Source organism: Struthio camelus, chromosome 31 (assembly GCF_040807025.1).
Source record: "Struthio camelus isolate bStrCam1 chromosome 31, bStrCam1.hap1, whole genome shotgun sequence".
NCBI classification, from domain to species: Eukaryota; Metazoa; Chordata; class Aves; order Struthioniformes; family Struthionidae; genus Struthio; species Struthio camelus.
In genome coordinates this window covers 4,954,921-4,979,699 of record NC_090972.1, presented here as the reverse complement: position 1 = coordinate 4,979,699, position 24,779 = coordinate 4,954,921, and the positions used below count along the sequence as shown (strand labels likewise).

Here is a 24,779-nt window from a genome sequence, read left to right as displayed (position 1 = left end):
CAGGCACTGCCAGCCCCGGCGCGGCGGCAGGACGTGCGCCGCGTGCCTCCGAGCGAGACGCAGCCGAGGTGGCGATGAGTCACGCGAGCAGCTCCAGAGCCCGGCCCAGCCCGGCAGTCGGACGCGACCCAGAGCTTCCTGCGGGCTCGCGAGGGGGACAGGGCTGCTCCCGGCCTGGCAGCGACGCTCGCCACGAGTCCCTCCGGAGGCAGGGAGGTGCAACACAGCGACGCGTTTGTGCATACCAGACCGCACAGCTTTATTTAGGGACACCGATCGCTCTAGACGGTGCGGCGGCACCCAGCAGCGACAGCACAGCGGGTTCAGTTGGTGGAAGGTCTGTAAGGGAGACAGAGACCGCAGTCAGATCCGGGGCAGCCGCCCGCAGACCCCTGCCCACGTCAGCAGAGCTGGGTGCACACGTAGGTCCCCCCACAGCGGGGACGGGCTGCGCGCTGCCCCCGTCCCTCCACCCGCCCCCGTGCACTCACTTGGCCCATTCCACGTTGAGGATCAGATGGTCGTAGCCAAACCCGGACACCCCGGCGATAGCACGGGCCGCATCCTCCCGGCGGTGGAAGCTGATGAAGGCAAAACCCTGGGGCGGATGAAAGCGAGGTGGTGAGGGCAAGCGGGGCGTCTCCCCCCAACCCTCGCGGGGGCTGACGAGAATCCCTCCCTGCCCCTCTCACCTTGGACTGCCCGGTGGTCTTGTCCTTGGCTAGGTAGATCCTAGAAATGGAGCCGAAGGGACGGAACAGCTCCTGCAGGTCAGTCTCACGCGTGTCCTCGGACAGGTTGGTGACGCGGATGGTGGCATTGTCGTCAGCTAGGGCGGAAGACGGGCAGCTCAGGGCTGCGGGGAGGCTCTAAAGCCCTCACCGCCCCCGAGCGGCACGGCCTCGTGCATGGGGCACAGCCGAGGCCCGCAGCAGGCGCGGAACGGCGGAGCCAGGACAGGAGCAGGGAGTCCGAGCACGCGGACGGGCTGCCCCCGCCCCTGGCAGGACGCCTACCCCTGCGGTTGGGCTGCATGGACTCCCCGCGGCGGCTGGCTCCGTCTCGCAGGCTGGGCGGGACGTACTTGCCCGTCTTGCTCTGCTGGGCCTGCACCGGCTCCGGTTCTAAGGGAAGGAAAAGCGACATTAGAGCGACTCCCTCCTCCTTCCCGGGGCACCGCAACGCCACGGCGAGGCACGGAGGGGCTGCAGCCAGCCCCTAACTCCACCTCCAGAAACCAAATCCCCAGGGAAAGGATGAATCCAGCTGTTGCAAAGAGACACAACACCAGGCCGCGGCCACTGCAAGCCAAGCCAGGCCGTCACGGGGCACGCGAGGGGAGCGCTGCCCCCGCTGCGGGCAGGTGCGTCGCCCCACGCCCGGGGTAAAGGGATGCCGTACCTCCCGGCAGCTTCTCCTTCTCGCCTGTGGACAGCCCCAGCTGCTCGGCCAACTCCTTCTGCATCGGCCCCAGGGTGTCCTTGTAGGGGCAGCGCGTGGTCCAGTGGTCACCCTTGCAGATACGGCACGACACGATCTTCTGTCCCTTCAGCTTGTTCATGGGATCCTCCTCCTCCTGGCAGTTGAGGTCCTGGGCACAGGAAAGACTCCTCAGCACCACAGAGCCAAAACGCCCCTGCCGGCGCCCACACCGGCTGCCGGGGCTCCCGACGTCCCGCCGGCTCCCACCCCTCCGGACTCACCTCCTTGCTGGTGATGAAGGTCATAAAGACGTCGTCGCTCACCGTGGTGGTGGCCACGTTAGGACCGGGGGCATCGAACTCGGAGTTGCCAAACTTCTTCCAGTTCTGGGGAGAACCAGAGGCTGCTCGGGAAGGGGGAAGGCTGGGAGGGACCCACTCGCGTGACGCACTCCCGAGTCCTGTACAACACTTGGGACCAACATAGCCCCACTAGTGCTGAACGCAGAGCGCGAACCACAAACAGGAAGAAAAGCAACCCTAACGATGGATACTTTGGGGAGACGGGGAAAATATCGAGCAGAAGGAACACGCAGAGCGGGAGCGCTGACAGAAGAAGCAGATTTTCTTTGAGTACAGTTTCTATTTTTCTGTTTCTCCCTACAAGCGGCGCTGTCCCCCCTGCCCCGCACGGCGCGCGCTCACCTTCCTGCGGGCCACCGCCTTGGAGGCCTTCCTGGTTTCAATCCGGAAGGTGCGGATGATCTGCAGGGGCATAACAGAGTCTATCAGCGCAGGAGGAGGGACGGCCTGCGTGTGGCAGACACCCTTCAGGCCCCAACTAGAGCAGCCTGAGGCAGAGCTGAAGCCGGGCGCGATGAGGCGCCCTTAGCGCGGCCCGCCGGGACCAGCCCGGCCCTTGGGAACAGCCCGCACCCAGCTGCGCTGGCAGGACCAGGGAGCGGTGCCCTCTCGGGAGGGAGGGATGGGGGCTCTGCCGCGGGGATGGCCCGAACCGCTGCCTGGGCCGCACTGCTCACCTTCACCTTGCGCCCGTCCTCCTCCTCTCGATACTCCGTGATGGTCTTGATGTTGCCGTTGATGAGCTCCTTGGGGGAGGGTAGCGGACCTGCGCGGAGGGGAGACGGTGAGCTGGAGGCCGACGCGAGCAGCTACCGCGGCAGCCCCACGCGCCGCAGGCGGCTCTCACCTCCTTTCAGCAGCTCGGCCTCGGCGCTCAGGCTGCCGCCCAGCACCCCGCTCAGCGGGATGTCCTTCAGCAGCTCGCTGGTGATGCATTTGTCTGCGGGAAGAGAAGCAGGACTCACCGCCGGCACGGCCCTGGGGACCGGCGCTCCCCGCTCCCGCCCGTGCGGCCATCGAGAGCCTTCCCCACTACCGGGGTGCGGGGACGTCGGTCGCTCCAAACCCCCCAGCTTCCTCGAATCCTTGAAATGGGTAAGAGGGACTTGGAGGGGGGACTGGTCCCTGCCCTAGGCCAGGCATAACCTTCTCTTACGGATCAGCCGCAAGGAAGAGACGTTTGGGCCTGTTTTGAACCCTGGACGTAAGGCGAGTATCTTGGGAGAAAAACGCGCTCCCGTTGGCTCTGGGAGCAGGACGAATCTCCCGCGACGCGCGGGGAAGAGCGGGAGCGACGGGGCGAAGAGCAGGAATCCTGCCGGCGCCGCTTACCGTCGTCGCCGCCCTCCTCTTCCACCTGGTCGGCCCAGCTGGGCTTGGAGCTGCGGAAACGCCAGAGCCTGAGACCGGCCCCGCCGGCGGCGACAGGTTCCCCCGCCACCGGCCACCGCGGCTCCAGCCGGCCCTGACATCCCCCCCAACAGCCCCAACACCCCTCCCGGCCCTGACACCTCCCGGCCCCACCGCATCCCCCCTCACGGCCCTGCTGTGTCTCGGGGCCCCACTGCGTCGCCCCCCGGCCCCGACACCCCCCGCCCTCGGCCCCACTGTGTCCCGGGGCCCTGCCGCATCCCGCCCCGGCCCCCAACATCCACCCACCCCAGCCCCGACACCTCCCGGGGCCCCGATATCCCCCCTCCCGGCCCTACCGTGTCCCGGGGTCCCGCCGCACCCCCCGGCCTCAACATCCCCCCAACCCCGACACCTCCCGGGGCCCCGACATCCCCCCTCCCGGCCCTACCATGTCCTGGGGTCCCGCCGCGCCCCCCCCGGCCCCAACCCCCCCCACCCCCGACACCTCCCGGGGCCCCGACACCTCCCGGCCCTACCATGTCCTGGGGTCCCGCCGCACCCCCCCCGGCCCCAACCCCCCCCCACCCCCGACACCTCCCGGGGCCCCGACACCCCTCGGCCCTACCATGTCCTGGGGTCCCGCCGCGCCCCCCCCGGCCTCAACCCCCCCCCACCCCCGACACCTCCCGGGGCCCCGACATCCCCCCTCCCGGCCCTACCATGTCCTGGGGTCCCGCCGCGCCCCCCCCGGCCTCAACACCCCCCCCGGCCCCAACCCCCCCCACCCCCGACACCTCCCGGGGCCCCGACACCCCCCGGCCCTACCATGTCCTGGGGTCCCGCCGCGCCCCCCACGGCCTCAACACCCCCCCCGGCCCCAACCCCCCCCACCCCCGACACCTCCCGGGGCCCCGACACCCCCCGGCCCCCGCCCGCGGCCTGCCCCGGGCCCCCCGCCGCCGCCGCCTCCCGCCCCCTCACTCGTAGTCGCCCGTCGGCATCGCGCCGCCGCCGCCCTCGCGCGCCCCGACCGGAAGGACGCGCCGGAACTTCCGGCTCCGCCGCTGCCGGAAGCGCGGCCCGGCCGGAAGGGGCGGGGCGGAGCGCGCGCGAGGGCTGCCGGGAGCGGTTGCCCGGGGCAACCAACCCCCCCCCCGCCGCCGCCGCGGGGCAGAGCGGTTATAATTTATAGGAGAGATTTATTTGAAGAAATATTACAACATATAAAAACTACATAAAGTATTAATTCCCACTTGTACAAAGCGGCCGATTATTTTCAATACAATGCGTCGTAAAAACAGCCCCGGCCGCGGCGGGGGCGGGGGGGGGCAGGGGCCCGGGCCGGGCCTGCAACCAAAACCCAAAAATAAAAACAAAACGGGAGGGGAGGGGAGGGGGGGGATAAATCAGTGCATGTTTGGGAGTCCCGGAGCGGCGGCGGCGGGAGCGGCGGGCGCTAGTCGGCGATCTCCATCTTCTCCGGGGCGCTGGCGTCTGCGGGAAGAGCGGCGGCTGAAGGAGGCGCCGGCGGCACCCCCCCCCCGGGCTGCCCCGGACCCCAACGAGGGTCCCCTCGGGCCTGGGGGGGAGCCCACCCCAGCCGGCGCGACGGGCAACCCCGGGAAAGGGCTGCTCCCAAGGCGGGAAGCGGCTCCTCGCCCCCCGCCCTGACCTACCCACGATGTCTTCCTTCAGCTTGGCCGACACGCACGACTTGATCTCCAGCCCGATGGCTTTGGCTAGAGGAGGGGGCACCGCGTTCCCGACCTGCCGGCGGAGGGAGGGTGAGGCTCGCGCCGGCCCGGCGGCTGCCAGGCCGGGGAAGGCTGCGCTGGGCCGGGGCCGGGGCCGGCTCGGCGGCCGCCGCCGCTCACCTGTCTGTGCTTGTCGAGGATGTTTCCGAAGAGCCGGTAGGTATCGGGGAAGCCCTGGGACCTGGCGCACTCCCGCACGCTCACCACCCGGTGCTGCTCCGGGTGCAGCACCCGGCCCTGCGACAGCGACGGGAGGGGATGGGGCTGAGCCGGGACCGGCGCCGAGCCCCCCCCCTCCACTCCGGGGGCGGCGTTTTGGGGACGGGCCGGGAGCGGCGAAGCCCCCGGAGCCACCCACCTGCTTGCCCATGGGCTCCGGGTTGGTGACGGTGGTGCTGAAGAAGCCGTCCCACTCCAGGCGCCCGTAGAGCCCGGCCCAGTGGTTGTGCCGGTTCCCGGTGTGGGGCAGGCACCAGGGGATGAGCGTGTTGAACTGCCGGTCCGCGGGGTCGCAGGGCTTGCCTGGGCGGGGGGGAAGGCGGCGAGAGGTGAGGCGGGTGCGCGCCGGTGGGGCGCCGCGCTCGGCCGGGCCGTCGCCTACCTTCGGCGCACGAGCACACCCCTCGCAGCGCCCCGGAGCTGCTGCGGCCGTTCTTCTTCTCGTGGTGCGTGTACCGCAGCTTCCGCGTGGTCGTGCCGTCCGACAGCCGCACCTCGATGTTGGGCAGGTCTCGCCAGTCGGAGCCCGGCGCCAGGGGGATGTGCCTCATGCGCGCTGCGACCAGGGCGCTCATGTCCTGCGGACGCCAAACCCCGCGTTACCTCCCGCCACCGGCCAACGGCGACCTGCCCCGGGACCTGGCCGCGGGGCGAAGGCAGCGGAAGGACGCAGGTCAGGCCTAGGAGCGGCGCTGCAGCCCGGTTCCTACCTCTGCCAAAGGCCGCGGGAAGGGGACGGGTCCCTGCACCGCTGCAGGCCTCGTCTTCCCTCCCGGGGCGGGAAGGGGGCTGCGGGTACGCGCACAGGGAGCGCTTTGGGACGGTCTCTCTCGCTCCCCGTTTGCATGGTTTTGCCCACGCGACGTCCCTGACCTAATCTCAGACCGGGGTCTAGGCACGGCCTCCCCTCGCCCCGATCGCCGTCCCCGTCTGGTGGATGCCAGCGCAGCATGGAAGCGGCGTCACCCGGCCCCCCGCCGAGACCCCCGCGGCCGCACCTTGCAGATGTGGTCCCTGAGGATGGGCTGATACTGAGAGCCCCGGATCTGCCTCTGGAACCAGGACTGCGGCTCCCCGTTGTAGGAGATCTCCAGGGCGGAGGCTCCGTTCCTGACCTCCGGCAGGTCGGACATGGTGTCCCGCACCGTGATGGTTCGGAAGGGGCCGGAGTACGTCCTGGGAGGGAGGAGCGAGCGATGAGAGCGGCCCCCGCCCGAGACCCACAACGCTCGTCCTGCCCTCGTGCGCGCCCCGGCCCCGCTGCGGGGGAACCGTGCCATTTTGAAGGCTCACCGGGTGATATTGCTAACGAACTTCTTGTCATCCACCACGACGCTCAGCTGGCAGGCGCGGGGCGCAAACACATGCAGCGGCTCGGGGAACATGGGGAGCTTCTCACCAGGAGCCGCGGCAAGAACGATGGCTCGCCGTCGCGTCTGGGCCACGCCGTACTGACCAGCCTGGGAACGAAAGGACGCTCCTGAGGAGACCGCAACGAGGCCTGGAGCGTCCCCATCCAACCAGGGCCCTGAAAGAGCTGGGAGCGTCCCCTCCGCCAGACCGAGGGAAGACAAAACTCAAAGAGCTTGAGCAGTAACACAGCAAATTGCTCCTTTGGAGGTTATAGTTCATTGCAGAGCCAGGCTAGAGGAGAGGGGTTTTAGCCCTAGTTCACTATCTCAGGACCTGCCGCTAAAGGAAGTGTCCTGCGTGCGCGGTCTCTGCCGCACTCCAGCCGCAACCGCCCTACCTGCAGGACCCCGAAGGTGCACTGATAACCCATGCGGACGAGGCACCGCAAGGTGAGCTTCAGAACCATGGAGCGCTTGAAGGACACAAAGTTCCTCACGTTCTCCAGCAAAAAGAACCGCGGCCTGTAGTAGTCACAGTAGCTGCGAGGAGGGAAAGGGACATGTGAGCAGAGAGACAGAGCAACATTCGACGCCTGGGTCCTTCGGGACAAGCCACTGACCTGCAAGCTCCTCACTGCGGCCTGCTCACCTGAGAAAGGAGACCACCAGGGAGTTCTTGAACTTGGAGTAGGTGCGGGAGTTGAAGCGGTTCATGCCGCTGAAGCCCTGGCACGGGGGACCACCACACAGCATCTCCACATCCCCCTTCTGCGGCAGCTTCTGCCCCAGCGAGTTGGTCTTCTCACCAGACATGACCAGCTTCAGCAGGACGTTGCAGTCCTCCGTGAACACGGTGGTGCCGGGATTGTTCAGCCGGAAGGCCTGGGCGGCTGGCTCCCACATCTCGATGGCCCAGAGCGTTTCCGACACACCTGGGGAGGGAGGCAAAGCAGAGGGTCTTGCGCTTGTGCAGCGAGGATTTCCTCACATCGCCTGATCCAGCTCATGCTCCATCCCAAACACGGCGCCCAACAAAAGGGATCGAGACACCAAGCAGGAACTCGGCATGAGAGGCCAGCACTGATTCCCGCCTCCCCGTGCGCTCTGGTCATTTCCCAGCTGCTGTCTCAGCTCTGCAGCTCACCTGCCTGGTGGAAGCCCTCAGACAGCCCTCCACAGCCAGAGAACACGTCTAAGGTACGCAGCTTGGGCAGCTTCAGGTCAGCTGGCTCCTGCTCGCTCTGCTCACAGGTCACAGACGATTTCCCTTTGCCCTTGCCTGCAAACGGAGCCCAGATCACATCAAAAGGCAAAGTCATTTCCTCCTCTTAGTGCTTACAAGGCAAATTCTTCTCCCCTCCTCCACAGCAGTTAAAACACCAGCTTAAAGCACCTTTCTATCCATAATTTTTTCACTGCCGTTGCCAGAATACGCCCTTGCATTTGGAAAGGAAGCTTCTCATCTTTCCCAGTGCAATTCCTTTCCAACCAACAGCTCTTAGCCACCGACCGTTTCTGCGGGTAAGGCTGGAGCTGTGGTAACTCACAGGGCAGCTCCCTGTATCGCGAACGTTCCCCTGTGGTAGCAAGGCACGAAGCCCTGCACTGCGGAGCGACCAGCCCCGGCAACGGGCAGCCGGTAGGTAAAAGACTTCAAGATCTCTGAGGGCACCACAGAACAGGGACAGCGCAAAGCACAAGGGACCCTACGTTGTCACTGCAAGATTTATTTCGGAGAAATTAGGTCTCACATGGCTGTCTCTTAGAAATAGAGCTGCAGACCACATAGCTGCATCCTGTGAGAACATCAGAGCAGGAGAAGTGCACAGAAACATCTGGTTAGCGGGCAGTCTTATCTCTACTCTACAGCAAGTAACGGCAGACGCGAACTGGTTCACTGACTCGAGACCTCCCCAGCCAGAATTACCTTTCCCTTTCCCTTTCCCCTTCCCTTTATTCCCAGAGCTCCGCGCGTGGTTTGGAGGATCTTCAAAGCTCTTGGTCTTTGCGTTGTAAGCCTGCAAAGAGAAAGAGATCAGGATACCTTAACACAAAGGGCTAAGAAACAACACAGACGTTGCCAATACCCCATCTGAACTGTGAAAACTGGGGGAACAACACAGGAGCAGCGCTGGGGCGCGCAGAGGATGCATCTCGCCTCCCTCCGTTGCCTCAGGGCTGTCTGAACTGCACAAGGTGCCAGAGAGGCCACGCGAGGTCTGAATACAGCCCTTCACCTCCCCCGGGAGCAACCACTCCAGGGACTGACAACAAACTCCTGGTGGCTTTTAAGTTGAAGTATCCTTTGAATCTGAGACTTTTTCAAAGTTCTGTGCGCAGCTAACGACACTCCTTGATGTGACAGCACTGCTGCTCAGGAGAGCCCTGCACTTGCGGTGAACAGCCCAGAGCAGTGCTGCAGGATTTCCATGGCGCACAGGCAGAGCGCGATCCTTCTGCTCAGGTGCAGCGCCCTGGACTCGGCACACCTGGGGACGCAGCCAGGCCTGTCGGCTTCTGGCTCCTGCAGGACCCTCACCTCCAAGAAGTAGAAGCGGTCGAGCCCGCTGGCAGAATAGTCCTGGATGCTTTCCGTTAGGTCCTCTCCGTACACCACGGTGCAGCGGCCCTGCACGGCCCGGAAGTCAACTGTTGTCTCCTCATCGCTCCAGTACAGGAGGTTGATATCAGCGTGGTAACTGGCTTTCATGGACTTGTGCGTGTTCTCAGGCCTGCAGGGAAAGAACACCCTGGCTCAGGGAACATGTCCCAGGAACCTCCTAGCCCTGACCCGGCCCAGGCTCCAACGCTCGTTCCGCTGCACAGCTCTGTCTCCCCAGAGAGAGGCGGGTTTATTTCCTCCTTCTGCACATGTTTACTACCATCACCCGGGCACAGCACCAAACGAAGGACTTGTTTCATACCAAAGGGAGTTTTTGGGGTTTTCTTGGGGGAGAGGGGGGAGCTGGCACTGAAATTGGTCAACAAATTTAAAGGCAAAAAGATCTTAAGCAGGTAGAGCTACTACGTTCAAAGTGCACGAAGTCTAAGCGTAACTACGTTCCTCTCCTGCTGCCAAGGCTCTTTGCACGCGTCTCTCTGTGGCATGTGGGAGATGACTTAAGAGCCTCCAAATGTTTGGGTAAACACCCACACCCTGGGATGGCGCTGGCGATGCTGATCCCCGACTGGCAGCCCGCTCAAGCAGCTGCGCTAACCGAACACAGAGATGCTCGAGGTACCTGCCTCAGGAGCGTCCTCATGTTGGAGGCACAGAGCTCTTCCCAGCCCTGAGGAGCCGGGAAGCAGGGCGAAACCCGTGTGGCGCAGACCGGCTCCCGACAGCACGGCCTCGACGCCGCTCACCTGTAGAACTTGTAGATGCGTAGCTTGATGTCGGCCTCGTTGGGCTTGCCGTTGCTGCGGATGTTGCAGAAGATCTCTTTGATGCGGCCCACGCGGTAGGGGTCAGGGGCATCCAGGTTGCTGCCCTTGATGTACTCCGAGTACTTGCGGTAGTGCTCCGGGTGCAGCTCCTCATCCACTGCCTCCTTCTTGGGGCGCTTGGCTGGGCTGGCAGGCTTCATACTGGGGAGCAGGGGAGCAGGTGAGGGAAGGAGGCTGGGATACCTCTTTCCTCCAAGACACGGCAGCATAGGGCATCCTCCTCCCCCATCCTCGCCTGCTTCAACCTGCTCTCCTCTCCCCGTTGCAGGGCGGCAGTGAGGATGGCCAAGCCACCCGCTCCGCAGCGCACTGACCTTTTACAGCCGGACTCCAGCACAGCCCCACGCGCCTGCAGCCACGCAGACTGCAAAGACGCACGGGTGCAAACCAAGATACCTGCAGGTTGCTACCCCCAACCCTCTTCCCAAAGGGAGGTTTGCCCTAACTTTTCCCTTAATTATAGGCAGCAGGCAGGGTCTTGTTCTATCTTTCATCTACTCGCAGCCAGTCTTTTTCTTTTGCAGAAAAAAAAATACACAGGGATTTCAGTTCATCAGCCAAAATACAGTGGTTCAGCAGTCAGGATTGGCTTAGCAAAGAAAAGTCTCTCAATTTAGCATCTGCAGGTGAAACCAGTGATAAAGGCACCTTTATTTCTATCCTGAGCCTTTGTCAGTGAGTGCAATGGGTGCTTAGTTCACTGGCAGGATTCATACTGCCCAGGGACTGCTATATCCTCTCCTACCTAAACGCTGGACAGAACAGCGTCCTTAGAAGTGCTTACAGCCCCCTGCAAGCACCAACCTGAAGGAAAAGGCTTCCGGCAGGAGGTAGACACCGTCTCCTACCCTGTACTGCACTCCATTCTTGGTTGCCATTGCGTAGAACATCTTCCCATCCCCCTCTTCCAGGGGCTCAGCCACTTTGGGTATCTCCTTTTGCCTCACCTCATCTAGACGCGTGCAGCTCATGCAGAACCTGCAGGAGAAGGACAGCAGAGCGCCGTGACGGGAACCTCGGGGAGGCTGACCAGCAACATCTAGCAACAGGACAGCAGCTCCCCCTCGCCCCAGCAGTCCGGAGCGGTCAGGGCTGCCTTTTGCACACCAAGTGACAGTTAAAATAGGTCCCTCAGCTGGCTGGGTCGAGGGGAAGGATACTGGTTGGCTCTGCCTTCAGCTCTGTGCTTGTGGAAGCATCGCAACAAGCATGTTCTCCTCCTTCAAAGTCTGTCGCCCGCCAGCCCGGAGGCGAGCAATCATGCCACTACCGAGCAGCAAGCTGCGGCTAAATTTAGTCCTGAGTGTGGCTGGAAAGCTCCTCTGCGATGCCCTGCAAGCTGCTTTCCCACACGCACTCACTTATATTTGTTGTCTTCTGTGGGCTGAGTTTTTGGAGGAGACTCGAACCGAGCATACTCCTGGTCGTACCACATCTGGTAAAAGTAGGTTCTCCCGTCGTCTTCCACCATCTTGATTTCCATATCCAGCCCGCCCTGCTGGGAGAGAAACATTCACAGGGCCTGGCACCGCCGGGTCTCTGCTGACGTGCTATTAGCGGCCGCTGCCAGCCGGGGTTTGCAGGGCTGTCACCCACCTCCATGGACCAGTTCTCTGAAGGCGCCTTGTAGATAACTTTGACTTTGCCGTGGATGTAGGACAGCTGCATGTCCTCGCACTCATCCACTAGAAAGAGCTCCAGGGGGTCAGAGGTGGCTCCCAGGACGGTGTCTGAGCCAGGGCAGAACCAGTGGGCGTGGAACATCTGGCCACTGCTGTCCTCCCACATGGCAGTCACCCTGGGAGGGAAAGGAGCCCAGATTATGGGGCGCCAAGAAAGGGCTGCAGAAGAGCAGTCGCACTGCTCCGAGCCTTGCCAGAGCTAAGGAGACCTTAGACAGCAGCATGGCTTGGTGGGGAGAGCCAAGCCCCTTGGTGGGGAGGGTTCCCTGCTCCACCCCTGCTCTGCTGGCAGCCCTGGCAGGTCACGTCAGCTGTCCCCGTGAAAATCCACCCCACCGTGAGCAGAGACCCGGCTCTTCAGCCCCACAGCACCAACCTGGCAAGGTAGAGGGGCTTGGTGGGATCGTCGGGGCTGACGGAGACGCAGTCCCCCACCTCCAGAGTCTCCGAGTCGATGCACACCTTCTGGTAATAGTCCTTCTTCCCGTCGCTCTGCAGAAACACAGGACAGTCAGGGAGTCCTGTTAAATCCCCTGAGAGCAAGCAATACAGCCGCGTGCCGCTGCCTCCGTGGTCAAGGCAGTCCCCTTCGCAGCCTGACCGTGAACCCCAGCTCCGTCAGCTGCAGCGGGAGACGTAGGGCTCCCCTTTCCGGTGGGTTAGCTGCACGCACGCCCAGCCTCACCTTGATGGGCTCCCCCACCCAGGAAATGCGGCTCTTGTTCTGCTTCTTCTTCCTGCCCTGCAGCATCTTCTTGGGCGACGGCATCTCAGGGATGTTGTCATCCACTTCTTCATCCTCATCAGCTTCTCGGACAGCCAGGTTGGGGCACCTGGGGACGCAGCGACCGTCACTGCAGCAGGGCTTTGTGCAGAGACCAGCCCAGACGGGGCACCAGCAGGGCAAGACTGGGCCCCCCCATCCCTCTCTCCTGAGCAAGGGACGGGACTTCCACAGGAGGCCTGGGCCAGCCGAGACCCCGCTGTCCACCCCTCCGGGCTGCCCCAGGGAGACGTACCTCCTCTGCAAACAGGCCTGTTTACTCCGTCCGCTCCCCCCAAACTTCACCATGTTCTGGCAGGCCTTGCACTTCCCGCACTCAGGCTGCTGACAGACCTGCAGCAGGGAGAGAGGGCAGGGTGAGCGCTGGCAGATGCAGCAGAGAGGCCCTAGGCAGGAAGGACAGGGACCCAGGGGAGCTTGGTGCCCTCAGGAATTGCTCCTCTATCCTGAGGGACACAACAGCGGAGTGAACCCGCCATAGGGGAACCCCAGCAGGGGCTGGGATGTTTGGGGCGGAACAAGGGCAGGAGATCGGGTCACCGCGGCTGGCTTCGTGCCAGCCTGCAGTTACCTCGCAGACGCCACAGCGCCGGCGCTTCATAGCATTCTCCTTATCGTCCTCCTTCTCATCCTTCTCGATCTGCTCGGAGAAGAAGGTGTCGAAGATGAGGTACACCAGCTTGGTGGTAGTGGCCTTGGTGGGGCCTCGGTCCTTGTCTATTTTGGTGGGATGCCGGATGGCCTGCCGCCTTGCAGCTCGCCTGTAACCAAGGACGGGACGGTGAGAGTGGAGCCTGCGCCTTGCACCGCCAATAGCTCACAGCCCCCACCATGCAATCCCCGATAGCTGAACAGCCCCCGTGATCCGGGGGAAAAGATCCCCAAGGAACAGAGCTCGCCATGGGGTGCCTGACTGTAAAGAATCATGGCAGGATCCCGCAAAAGGCACTCCACGCTGGTAGAAACCAGTTCCACTCTAGGGAGCAGAGCCCAGACGCAAGCTGCGACTCGCACAGGGTCCCTGAGAGGTGTCGCAGCAGGACAAAGAGCAAGGCAAGTCACCAGGGTCCCAACCCCGCCTCTAGCGACCAGATGACCTTCCCTCCCTGGGGGCAGCAGTGGGCAAAGGGCTTTCCACGGTGCCAGTTTCAGGAGAATTTCTGCCCAAATCTCTCAGTGTTCCCTGTGCTATGAAAGCATCCAGTGTAAATCCTCAAGTCATCCCAGCTACTAACAAGCAAAATGGTTATCCTGGAATGATTCTACGTGCAGAGCAGCTACGCGGATGGAAACCAACCTGCTGAGCATCTCCTGGGAGGCTGCAAGGCCAAAGAGAGCAGAAAGCCCAAAAGGCAGAGGCTGCGCCCAGAAAGGCCAGGGGACACAGGGCTTACCTCTTCCCCAGGGTGACTCCAGCCAGCTTGATCAAGTCTCTCATGCAGGGCGTGATGAGGACGGGTGGCTCGTCGCTATCCCCAGCTTCGTCATAGCTTTCTACCTGCTCCACCACGAACTGGGCATGCCGCAGGAGCGAGTCCTCCGTGAAGCGGTTGAAGTTCAGCCCTGCGGGAGGCACTGTGGTCTGCAAGGACAGGTAGGTTAGGGAAAGGGTGGCAGTGCAACACCCCTACGCTGCACAGCGTTCCCCCGGACGCTGCAGGCGAGGAAGAGCTGCAAAGGCCAGCTTCTGTGAGGACAACAGCGTCTCCTCCGAGGCTGGTAGCCATCTCTGCGTGCAAGGAACAGCAACGGTTCCCCAGGCTCTCCCTTGCACCGGCTTTGCCTCCCAAACAAACAGCAGCCACCAAGCAACACTGGAGCACAAGTGATTTCCCTTTGCGTACTTGGCGCAGCCAGCTGTCCCTGAAATGGTGGGACATGGCACATACCATGCTCCCACTCACCCGCCATGAGCTCACACTAATTCAATGTATGTCATCAAGTAACGGGGGCTACTCCGTAAAGGACCAGCCTCATGGCTATCGAGCAAACGCACGCGCTGCTGCCAGCCGCTCACCTCGATCTTGTTCAGCAGATCCTCGTAGCTGACGTCACGGTTGTTCTGCAGGAACTCGACAACGATTTTGCTCATGTAGATCTTCTCTTGCATGAGTGCAAAGATGGGTGCGTACTCCTCGCTGGGCTCCATCAGGATGTAATCCGCAAAGGCTGCGGCAAAAAGAGAGTACAGCAGAGGGTAAATACCGGGGGAAGTTAGCAGTAAAGGCTGAGCTAGGACTGCAGCGGTACGGGTTCTCGGGGGGAGGCCAGCCTGTCCGCACTGTTACAAGGGACGGCACCAGGATATGACCTAAGCGCACAAGGAAGCCCAGAAGCAGCTCTATACCACTAGCCAGGACCAACATTCACCCAGCTATCAACACCAAAGCAGTAGGGGCAGGAACTTGAGGTGGGGCACAGACCAGCATTCACACTATCCATGGACTAGTCTTTTACTCTTGGTGTGCTGTTACCTAATTAGAAACCAAAGACAATCCAGGGTTTTTCTGTCATTACAAACTCCATTTGCTGATGCACAGGAGAGTTAAGTCCTCTGATATCACCTTTGCTTTGAACAGAACAGGTTATTGGAAGGGTTATGTTCCTCACAGAAATGGTGAAGGGAAAAGCTTTTAAGCCCCCCAAACCTCTGCTTCTTCCCCCAGTTCAGCTAGAGAGCAGTCCCACCGAGCAGCTGGGACTTTGAGAGTCAAGAGCAGAGCAGGGCTGGGCATTTCTCCAAGACTTTTTCCAACACAAGTACATCTAGAAAGCCCAAGGAGTGGAGCAAGAAAGCAACAGATCCCTGCAACAGAGGTCAAGAGCAAATAGAAAGCTCCTTCTGAGAGTGACCCCGACCAGCCTCCACATTACACCGACAGCCTCCCGTGCAGGAGGAGCTGGAGGACAGGTCCTGCCTGGGAAGGGGAGGCTGCACACGTCCTGCAGGGAGGCAACACCTCAAGCCACCTTGCTCGTCCCAGTTCTCGCACCCCGATCGTCCCTCCCCGCAGGTGGGGCACGCACCGCAAACCTCAGGTCTGGCGCAGGGGACTGTTCACAGCTGAGAACGGACTGAGCTCGGCAGGAGGTTTTGTGCAAGTTTAGCATAAACCGAATTGCTGCTGATTGAGCTAAATAAACTCAAACCAGAGCATCGGCACAGTCTTCCACCTCTGTTTCATGCCACATGTTTGAAGGTGCAAGTTCACCATAGCAGCAACATCCACGAACCCACACGAAGCTTCCCCAACAGTCAGACGCGCAGCACAGACACTTAACCCAACACACCGGTGCTCTCTGAGCCAAGCCTCCCACCCCTTGTGCACCCACCTGTGGTGAAGCCGATCAAGGCCTTCTCCCCTCCATCAAAACCCGTGATCCACCAGGCATTTATGGGTCCCAACTTCTTGGCTCTCACACCACCTGAAGGGGAGAAGACACAGATTTCAGTCCTTGGTGCAGAGGTCTTGCTGCCCCACACCCAAGCGCAAGTGGCTGCAGATGACAAAACAGCAACATAAAACGCTACTCAGTCAGAACTAACTCCATTTTGCACGCAGCATTGAGCTGAGAGTTCAGGGGAAACTGCAACAGCCCAGCAGCCTGATGCTGCTACTTTTCAGCTCAGAAATGGTGTCCCCACGTGCCTTGCTAGTGCAGGCAAAGCAGCGCCCTTTACCCACTCCCTGCTGCCAGAACCCAGCCGAGAGCACAGGCTGTCGAGAGCAGGGGAGGACATCCCGCCCGCAGCCCCCGAGGCTCCTCCGAGCCAGACTCACCGTCCAGACACGGGTTGTCGTCGTAGATCGGTTTCACAGCACCACTGAAATACAGCTCTATATTCCTCTCTATCAGGCCAGTGTCAAACGGGCACAAGTGACCTCGTTTGTCGTAGACACTGTTGGAAAAAGAAGTGGGGAGAAAAGCTCGTAGTTTGTGCATCGCCATGGGATTTAAAAATAAAGCTGATTTTCCCAGCCAGTTTCCCCGGACGCAGGAAATCTCACCTAAAAGAGGTGACTTTATGCTGCGGCAAGTCCTCATAGCTTTCAAACCCATCCTCATTAGCGTCAAAGAGAGATAAGCGCTCATCTGTCAGCATTTCTGGCTCATCCAGCTAAGTGAGAGAGAGATACAGGCGCATTTAAAGAGCGCTCCGGTTAGCATGAAAGCATTCCCCAGACCCAAAAGAGGGAGCAGCAAGTCACTTACAGCATCGTCAGGATCCCCCTGGAAGAATTTGAGGTCAGGGTCATCGAGGTACTGTCTGCAGTCGACGCACTTGGGAGGGGTGGTCTGCGAGACACAGAGGATCGTGAGCTTCTCTCTCACCACGCTTCAACCCACAGTCACCCTCAGCCTGACGCAAAGCTCCTTCCCCATTAACCAGCCCTATGTTTTAGCCCAGCCCTCCTTTACAAAGCGTCCGGGGAGCCAAACAGTGGCTGTCGCCCTCACTTCAAGGTGGCATTCTCTGCTCCACCAGCAAGGGAGATCAGCTCTTGCCCTGGCCCAGCTCACCCGGGCTGTGCTGCTCTCTAGCTTGCCTCAGCCTCTGTTTTTTGGAAGCTGTGTGCACCAGTAAGGGCGTTATCTTTCCCTTAGTGAAGTCTAGCCGCTGCTTGGAACAGGTGAAAAAATAAGTAAGTGCCAGAAGTGCTGAGACACAAACAGGAAAAGCAACTTACTTTAGCAGGCGGTGTAGTTTTAACCTGAGTAATTTCATCTTTTATCTCAGACCTGGGTGCAAGAATATATAAAGACAAGGCATAAAGATACAGAGCAACATAATGCCCCAAGAGCCCCCTAAAGCTGACGTGGCCAGGAGGGCAGAGCAGGCTGCGAGCCCCGTTTCCCCGTTTCTCGCAGCAGTGCGGAGGGCCCTGGAGTCCCTCCTCACCTGGCACGGAGGTCTCTGCACTCTGCCCACTCCTCCCGCGTGCTAGTGACCCCCCCGGAGCAGGCTAGAGCAGGGACACTGCCTGGGGTGGTTGGATCTACGCTACAGCCCTGCAGGAGGGGTGGGAGCAGACACTTGTTTAGTCCAGTGGCACATCTGGACAAGCCAACCTTTAACGGCCCTCGAATGCTTCAGTCGCTTGGGCCAGAGCCAAAGCGTAACAGAGAAACCTGACAACGCAAAGAAGTTCAGTCCGAACGGGAGCCAGGCATCGGTGGACCTGGGCCGTGGAGCTCAGGGGCGTCTTTTACCTTCAGCAACAGAACAACTAACTGCAAGCGCAAAGCAGAAGGATCTCTGAACCAGTCCATCGTTCCAGGTGCTTCATCACTGAAACATCTTCCTCGTGGGAGCTAAACTGCCCCGATTTACACAGCGCTGCCTCCCTCCCGCACTAACAGTGCCAATGCAGACAGAAACGTTCATTGCCATTGAGTCCTTCACCGCTGTCTTCTGCTGTGGGCAAACACAGGCACCAACATGCACCAGCCCAAACACCCCCTCAGAAAATACACATACGCACAACTCTCCTTCTTACCCTTCTTTGGTTTCAATTTTAATCCTTTTCTCATCTTGTTCCTTGAGAGAGGAAAGAAAGAAAAGGCCTAAGAGGAGAATAGTGCCTGCGGCTGGAGCACACAACACCCTCCAGAACAACATGCATGACCACAGCTTGGTGGCGGCCCAGCCAAGACCTCATCCATGAACAGCTCCAGTACGCACCTCTTCCAGCTCCTCTTCCTCCTTCTCCACGCTCTTCTCTTGCTTCACTTCCCCATTCACCTCGTCTGACTTCCGTTTGTTGGATCTGCTAGTTGTAAACACAAGACTCAACCCTGAGCTCAACACCAGAAGCAAAGAGCTTTCCGGGGGGAAACAAGCTGGACTTCCAGGCAGGCTCCCGCCATGCAGGTCTGCGGCCTGGAGCAGAGCTCCTCCGGACACTGCCCCGCAGGCCCTCAAGGCCGGTCCTCCTGGGAAACAGCAGACCCGCAAGTTTTGGGAGCGAGCCTATCGGCCCCGAAGGCTCAGCACAGCAGATGGAGGGAGAAGAGGGCCAAGGCCCCACAGGGACACGGTAGGGGAGGTGCAGGTCCCAGCTCTGCGAACGTACTGACCCTTTGGAAAACATGGCCAGGATGGACGGCTGCCGGCCAGAGCTCCGAGTGACCCGGGAACTGGCAGGAGACTCTGTCGGAAAGACGGCAAGGAAGCGCGTTAGCGGCGGAGACCCGCCACCCTCCACCTCCAGGAAAACCCCTCCAGCAACGCCCCAGGGCCCGACAGGCGCCGCGGGGCCGGGGCGGCAGCAGGTGAGCAACACCCTCCGTCACGCTCCCATCTCCTGGGACAGGTCACAGCGGCCCCGACACCCTGCCGGGGGGCTCTGCTTTCCGCACCAGCGGCCCCTCCGCATCCCCAGGAGCCCCCACGCTCCTGCTTCATATTTAACCGCAGCAGGTTGTTTCCGCACGCCAAGCCGCTGCTTTTTTAAGCGCGTCTGACGAGGCGACCGAACCGGAGCAGGGAGGTTAGAGAAGCGCAGGTTACGCGCGTGCCGCGGCCCTCGCACGAGCGAGCTCCAGGAGAGCGCAGCAGCAGCCCGCGGCCGCCCGAGGCCTTTCTCCTCGGCCCCCCAACGCCTCTGCATCAGGCGGTCCTCAAAAGCAAGCGCGTACTGACAGCGGCCTGGCGCACGGCTGGGGGAGCGCAGGGCAGCTGGTCACCTTGCACCGGGACGCCCCGAACAGTCACTCGTCAGCCCTTCCCCGGGCTCGCCGGGAACCCGGCGCGGGGGGCGGCCAAGGTCTGGGAGGGGGAAGGCAGCTGGGATGGGGGATCGGGCTGCGCGGCCCCACAGGGTCCCTCCCAGCCCCGCGACCCCCGACCCGCGGGGAGAGGAGCCTCCCGGCGCAGCAGGGCCTGCCTAGGCGCTCGGGGCCGCGCGGCGCCTCCGTTACTTTTGCTCTCTCCGTTGGATCTGCTCCTCCTGGCCTTGCGCGTCCGCGGCGTGGGAGCTGACGAAGAGGAGGAGGACGAGGCTGCCGCTTCCTCCATCTCCATCGCGCTGTCCTCCTCCCCATCCGGCCCTGCCCGCTCCGAGTCCTCATCGCTCCCATAGGCGCCGTTCTTGGAGCACCCGTTGGACGCCTGGAGCAGCGGCGCGGCGTCTCCGTTCTCCGCCGAGAGCTCTCTGTGGAGCAGGGCTTTCACCTTGGCCAGGTACCTCTCCTGGGCCGCCGGGGAGAGAAGGGCGTCCGTTAACCGCCGCCGGGAGAGGCCGCGCCGAGGCAGCCGGCACCGGCCCCGAGAGCGACCCGCCGGCGGGCAGGACGCGGGGCCGCTCCGCGTGCAGGGCCTCACCTCCGACAGCTCCTCGCGGCGGAGCTTGGTCTCGAGCTCGCTCAGCTGGTCCTGCACATCCGCTTGCAGGAAGCCATGGATGAGACTCAGCTTCTCCCTGACGCACTCCTGCGGGGACGGGGACGGAGACGGAGGGGAGCGCGTCAGGCGGGCGAGGACGCGCCGGCGGCCGGGTCCTGCCCGCGGGGCTCGTGCGACGGTGGCGTCTCGGCGGGCGGCCGGGCCGGGCCGGGCCGAGCCGCCGGCCGCTCCTAACCCCGGCGCCGCTCACCGGGAACTCCGGAGCCCGCGTGCGACATGACACCACGGCGGTTTCCATGACAACCGACAGCACCGACACACACACACGGGATTAGGACCTCCCGGCAGGACATGGGTCCGGGCAGCTGGGGAGGAGGGCCAGCGAGGGAGAGGGGCTCTCACCGCCCGCGCCGGGGCCGACCCTCCCCTCGCGCCCCCAGCGCGACGGCTCGCTCATCCCAAAAGCAACCGGCGGGCCAAGAGCAACGCGCAAACAACAGGCTTCCGAGCACTCCCTTCCCATGCCACGCCGATGAATCACGGTCCCCAGGCGGCCGCTCGGCACGAGTCACGTCCGCCCCGAGCGCCGGGGAGACAGCTCGGAAAGGCCGCCGAACGCCCCCCAAAGCCGCTGGGGCGGAGGCGAGCTGCCCCGGCACGCCGGGGGCCCCTCGGCACGGGCCGGCCGCGCAGCGCCGAAAGCCCCGGGAGATCCGGCGCCGGCTGCAGACGGTCCCCCGGGAGCAGGCGCAAGCCGGGGGCGGACGGCCGGGCTGCGCCCGCGGCGCCTACCTTCTCGCTCAGGCTGTCTTCATCCCGCTCCAGATCTTGCAGGCTGCAAGAGAAAAGAGTCGCGGAGGTCAGGCCACGCTGCCGGCCGCCGGCTGACGAGGCTCCGCCGAGAGGGACGCCCGGCAGCACCCGCCGGGCAACCGCTTGGGGACGGGCAGGCGGCGGGAGCAGGCGGGACGCGGACCCCCGCGCGCCGCGGGCTGCAAATCCCAAGCGGCGCCGAGCTCCGCAAGGGCCTCGCGGAGCCGAGCGCACAGCCCAGGCGGGGGCCTGCCGAAAGGACGGAGCCGCGGGGGCCGAGACAACGGGAAAGCCGCGCGCCAGCGGCCACGTGTCGTCGTCCCGCCGCGGCCCCGGCCGGTCTCGCGGCGGCACAAAGGGGCCGCAGCGGCCGGGAGGTGGGAGAGGGCGGACGGCTCGTCCCTGGCACCAGCAGCACCCTCCGGGCACGGCGCCGCCCCGAACCGGGGGCGCAGGGAGGAAACCCGTCCCCGTCCCTCCTCGCGGCCCCGCGCTCCCCCCGAGCGACCGCTTCCAGGCGCCGCCGGAGGCTCCCGGGGCTCCCTGCAAGGAGCCGGAGCCGAGCCCGGCTGCCGCCTCCGGGCCGGGCGCCCCCAGCACGCGCTTCGGCCCCGCTTTCTGCTCCCCCAGCCCGACCCAACGCCCCGAGGACGCCCCTCGCTCGGCGCCGCTTTCCCCCTCTTGGCGGCCGGCGCCTCCAGGGGCCCCGCGGCCGGGCAGGCAGCAGGGGGGGGACACACCGCCGAGCCGCCCCCGGCGCGGCACGCCGGCGAATCTCATCCCGGGGCGGCACCTGGGGTCGAGGGAGGCCATGCAGCCGGGGAGGCGGCGGGAGCGGGGCCCGGCGGCTCCTCGGCCGGGGCAACGTCGCGGGGGGCCCGGCGCCGGCCCCGCGGCCGGCGGATAAGGCCGGAGCGCGCCGAGGCCGCGCCGGGCGCCCGACCGGAAGAGCCGCGAGCCGTCGCCGGAGGCCGGCCGGCCGGCCGCACCTGGGCCGCTCGGCGCGTCCCCGCGGAGGCGGCCGAGCGGCAGCGGGGGCAGGCGGCGAGCGCGGGCCCCCCCGCCGGCCCGGGGACGCCGGGAGCCCAGCGGATGGGACAATAGCCGCCGGGGAGCCCGGCCCGAGGCGGGCAGGAAGCGCCAGCCCCTCCATGTGCCCGCCAACGCTCCCCGCGGCGCCCCGGGCCAGGCCCCCGGCGCGCCGGCGCCGGCACCCTGCTCGCGCCGGCTCTTTCCGGAGCCGAACGGGACGCGCAGGCGCTGTTTTCCCGCACAAAATCCCGCCGGGGGGGGGGGGTGACACGACACGGTCCCGCGGCCCTGTCCTGCGGGAAGGAAAGTTTCCCGGAGCGCCCCGTTTCCGCCCGCGGCCCCTCTCCTCTGCCGACCCCCCGGGAGAAGCAACGACAGGGATTTCCGTGCCCATCTCTCCCGCCCAGACAAAGGCGAGGGGCAGCCGGGGGCTCTCCCGGCCGGAAAGGGGCCGGGTGCCCCCGGCTGGGCGCACCTTCCCTTCCTGCCCTGAGACAAAGCCGCCGGGGCGAGCCGGGGCATCCCCAGGGCCACGTGGGGCCCCGGCGCCCGCCCGGCCCTGCCACCTGCCGCGCCGTGGGGCCGGGACCCCACGGGGCAGCGCAGCACTGGGGGGTCACTGCGGGCAGGGGGCCGCGCGCTGCGGCTCAGCACTGAGGGGGACAGCGCAACGCGTGGGGGCGTCGGGGCAGTGCTGGGGGCAGTGCAGTGCACGGGGGTGCTAGGGGCAGTGCAGTGCACGGGGGCGTCGGGGCAGTGCTGGGGGCAGTGCAGTGCATGGGGGTGCTGGGGCAGTGCTAGGGGCAGTGCAGTGCATGGGGGCGTCGGGGCAGTGCTGGGGGCAGTGCAGTGCATGGGGGTGTCAGGACAATGCAGTGCATGGGGGTGTCAGGACAGTGCAGTGCACGGGGGTGTCGGGGCAGTGCAGTGCACGGGGGTGTCGGGGCAGTGCAGTGCACGGGGGTGTCGGGGCAGTGCTAGGGGGCAGTGCAGTGCATAGGGGTGTCGGGGCAGTGCACGGGGCTGCTGGGGCAGTGCTGGGGGCAGTGCGATGCATGGGGGTGCCGGGGCAGTGCTAGGGGCAGTGCAGTGCCTGGGGGCGTTGGGACAGTGCTGGAGGCAGAGCAGTGCATGAGGGTGCTGGGGGTAGTGCAGTGCATGGGGGCGTCGGGGCAGTGCTGGGGGCAGTGCAGTGCATGGGGGTGTCAGGGCAGTGCAGTGCACAGAGGTGTCGGGGCAGTGCTAGGGGGCAGTGCAGTGCACGGGGGGGTGTCAGGGCAGTGCAGGACATGGAGGGTCTGTGCAATGCCGTGGGGGGGAAGGGGCGTCAGTGCAATGCAGTGCAGTCCATTGCTAGGCATCAATGCAGCATATAGAAGCGTGACGCAACATATGGGGGGGTCAGTGCAGTGTAATGTATATGGCGCTGTCAGTGCAGTGCTAAGGGTGGACACATGGCATGGGGCATCAGTGCGGAGCTAGGGACCAGTGCACTGCATGGCGCTGTCAGTGCAGCGCCAGGGCTTGGTACACTAAATGAGGTGTCAGCACAGGGGTGCAAGTGCACTGCATGAAGGTGTCAGTGCAGTGCTAGGGCTTAGTACACTAGAGTGTCCGTGCAGTGCACAGGGGGGCATAGCACTGCCTCAGGGTGTCAATGCAGTGCCAGGAGCTGGTGCACTGCATGGAGGTGTCAGTGCAGTGTCAGGGCTCGGTGCACTGAATGGAGGTGTCAGCATGGTGCACGGGGTGCAGTGCACTGCACAGGGGTGTCAGTGCAGCACCTGGGAGTGTCAGCAGGGTGCACAGGGGTCAGTGCAGCGCTGGGGCTCAGTGCACTGCACAGGGTGTCAGCCTGGTGCACGGGGGCGCAGCACACTGCACGGGTGTCAGCACAGTGCTGGGGCTCAGTGCAGTGCCCGGGGGTGTCAGCCCGGTGCACAGGGGTGCGGTGCCCTGCACGGGTGTCAGTGCAGTGCTGGGGCTCAGCGCCTTGCACGGGGTGCCAGCCCAGTGTATGGGGGTGCAGTGCACTGCACAGGGTGTCAGTGCAGCACTGGGGCTTGGTGCAGCACCCAGGGGTGTTAGCAGGGTGCAGTGCAGTGCCCTGCATGGGGTGTCAGCCCAGTGCATGGGGGCGCAGCGCTCTGCACGGGGTGTCAGTGCAGTGCTGGGGCTCAGTGCCCTGCACAGGGTGTCAGCTCGGTGCACAGGGGTGCAGTGCAGCACCCGAGGGTGTCAGCCTGGTGCATGGGGGTGCAGTGCATTGCACGGGTGTCAGTGCAGCGCCCAGGCTCGGTGCAGTGCCCGGGGGTGTCAGCCCGGTGCACGGGAGTCAGTGCAGCGCCCGGGCTCGGTGCAGTGCCCGGGGGTGTCAGCCTGGTGCATGGGGGTGCAGTGCACTGCACGGGGGTGTCAGCCCGGTGCACGGGGGTGCAGTGCACTGCACGGGTGTCAGCGCAGCGGCCGGGGGTGTCAGCTCAGTGCATGGGGGTGCAGTGCACTGCACGGGGGTGTCAGCCCGGTGCACGGGAGCCCAGTGCAGCGCCTGGGCTCGGTGCAGCACCCGGGGGTGTCAGCCTGGTGCACGGGGGTGCAGTGCATTGCCCGGGATGTCAGCCCGGTGCACGGGACTCGGTGCAGCGGCCGGGGGTGTCAGCCCGGTGCACGGGGGTGCAGTGCACTGCACGGGTGTCAGTGCAGCGGCCGGGGGTGTCAGTCCGGTGCACGGGGGTGCAGTGCACTGCACGGGTGTCAGTGCAGCGGCCGGGGGTGTCAGCCCGGTGCACGGGGGCGCAGTGCACTGCCCGGGGGTGTCAGCGCAGCAGGGCGCTGCGCGGGGCTGTCAGGGCGGCGGCGGCGGGGCCCGGGGCCCGGGGCGGCGCGGGGGGCGGCGGGGGCCGGGCCGGGCCGGGGGGCGGCGGGGGGCCGGGCACTCACCGTCGGCGCAGCTCGGCGGGCAGCGGGGCGGGCGGCAGCGGGGCGGCCCGGGCCGGCATCGGGGACGGCGGCGGGAGCGGCGGCGCCGGGAGGCGATTTCGCGCGGAAACCAGCGCCGGGGGCGGGGCGGCGGCGGCGGGCGAGACCATCGCGGGGCGGGGGGGGGAGGCACCGGCCCGGGCGGGACCATTCACGGGGGGGCCCCCCCACCGGGGGCGGGCGGGACCATTCGGGGAGGGGGCGGGGGGAGACAGCAGGCGCGCGCCGGGGC

General features: G+C 64.4%; 2 protein-coding genes across 12 annotated transcripts; both read right to left on the bottom strand.

The window, feature by feature from the left end:
- Window positions 1–230: 230 nt before the first annotated feature.
- On the bottom strand, window positions 231–4,229 carry EIF3G (eukaryotic translation initiation factor 3 subunit G). The gene is made up of 11 exons (XM_068922729.1): window positions 4,119–4,229; window positions 3,117–3,166; window positions 2,632–2,724; window positions 2,462–2,550; window positions 2,127–2,186; window positions 1,704–1,808; window positions 1,402–1,591; window positions 1,017–1,124; window positions 693–829; window positions 492–598; window positions 231–339 (listed from the first exon to the last, which is right to left on the bottom strand). The coding sequence occupies exons 1-11, from the start codon at window positions 4,136–4,138 to the stop codon at window positions 324–326; spliced, it is 975 nt and encodes a 324-aa protein (XP_068778830.1). The 5' UTR covers window positions 4,139–4,229; the 3' UTR covers window positions 231–323.
- Window positions 4,230–4,316: 87 nt separating this feature from the next.
- Window positions 4,317–24,719, bottom strand: DNMT1 (DNA methyltransferase 1). 11 transcript variants are annotated; one of them, XM_068922760.1, is made up of 34 exons: window positions 24,509–24,719; window positions 20,516–20,558; window positions 19,703–19,810; window positions 19,300–19,570; window positions 18,457–18,529; window positions 18,062–18,146; window positions 17,877–17,917; window positions 17,067–17,118; window positions 16,591–16,674; window positions 16,386–16,495; window positions 16,158–16,276; window positions 15,709–15,801; window positions 14,393–14,544; window positions 13,770–13,957; window positions 12,947–13,136; window positions 12,611–12,708; window positions 12,277–12,424; window positions 11,968–12,083; window positions 11,506–11,707; window positions 11,271–11,407; window positions 10,714–10,887; window positions 9,829–10,050; window positions 9,002–9,194; window positions 8,390–8,480; window positions 7,607–7,741; window positions 7,112–7,394; window positions 6,861–7,002; window positions 6,404–6,570; window positions 6,109–6,286; window positions 5,493–5,688; window positions 5,250–5,413; window positions 5,012–5,128; window positions 4,814–4,904; window positions 4,317–4,631 (listed from the first exon to the last, which is right to left on the bottom strand). In XM_068922760.1, the coding sequence occupies exons 1-34, from the start codon at window positions 24,655–24,657 to the stop codon at window positions 4,594–4,596; spliced, it is 4,650 nt and encodes a 1,549-aa protein (XP_068778861.1). In that variant the 5' UTR covers window positions 24,658–24,719; the 3' UTR covers window positions 4,317–4,593. The 11 variants fall into 11 exon arrangements, with proteins under 11 accessions (XP_068778861.1, XP_068778863.1, XP_068778864.1 ...); XM_068922762.1 differs by having other exon boundaries at window positions 11,271–11,404; XM_068922763.1 differs by having other exon boundaries at window positions 18,062–18,149; window positions 24,509–24,625.
- Between the last annotated feature and the right edge of the window lie 60 nt (window positions 24,720–24,779).

Bases quoted from the DNA above. Each gene is read 5' to 3' on its own strand.
- DNMT1 (XM_068922760.1), bottom strand. From the start codon at position 24,657: ATGGTCTCGCCCGCCGCCGCCGCCCCGCCCCCGGCGCTGGTTTCCGCG. The intron at 8,481-9,001 runs GTGAGGGTCCTG...TTCTCTTTGCAG, and splicing joins ACCGCTTCTACTTCTTGGAG to GCTTACAACGCAAAGACCAA. The intron at 5,689-6,108 runs GTGCGGCCGCGG...TGGCGTCCGCAG, and splicing joins TCAGGGACCACATCTGCAAG to GACATGAGCGCCCTGGTCGC.
- EIF3G (XM_068922729.1), bottom strand. From the start codon at position 4,138: ATGCCGACGGGCGACTACGA. The intron at 2,551-2,631 runs GTGAGAGCCGCC...CCCTCCGCGCAG, and splicing joins GGCCGAGCTGCTGAAAGGAG to GTCCGCTACCCTCCCCCAAG. The intron at 2,187-2,461 runs GTGAGCAGTGCG...ATGCCCCTGCAG, and splicing joins AGGACGGGCGCAAGGTGAAG to ATCATCCGCACCTTCCGGAT.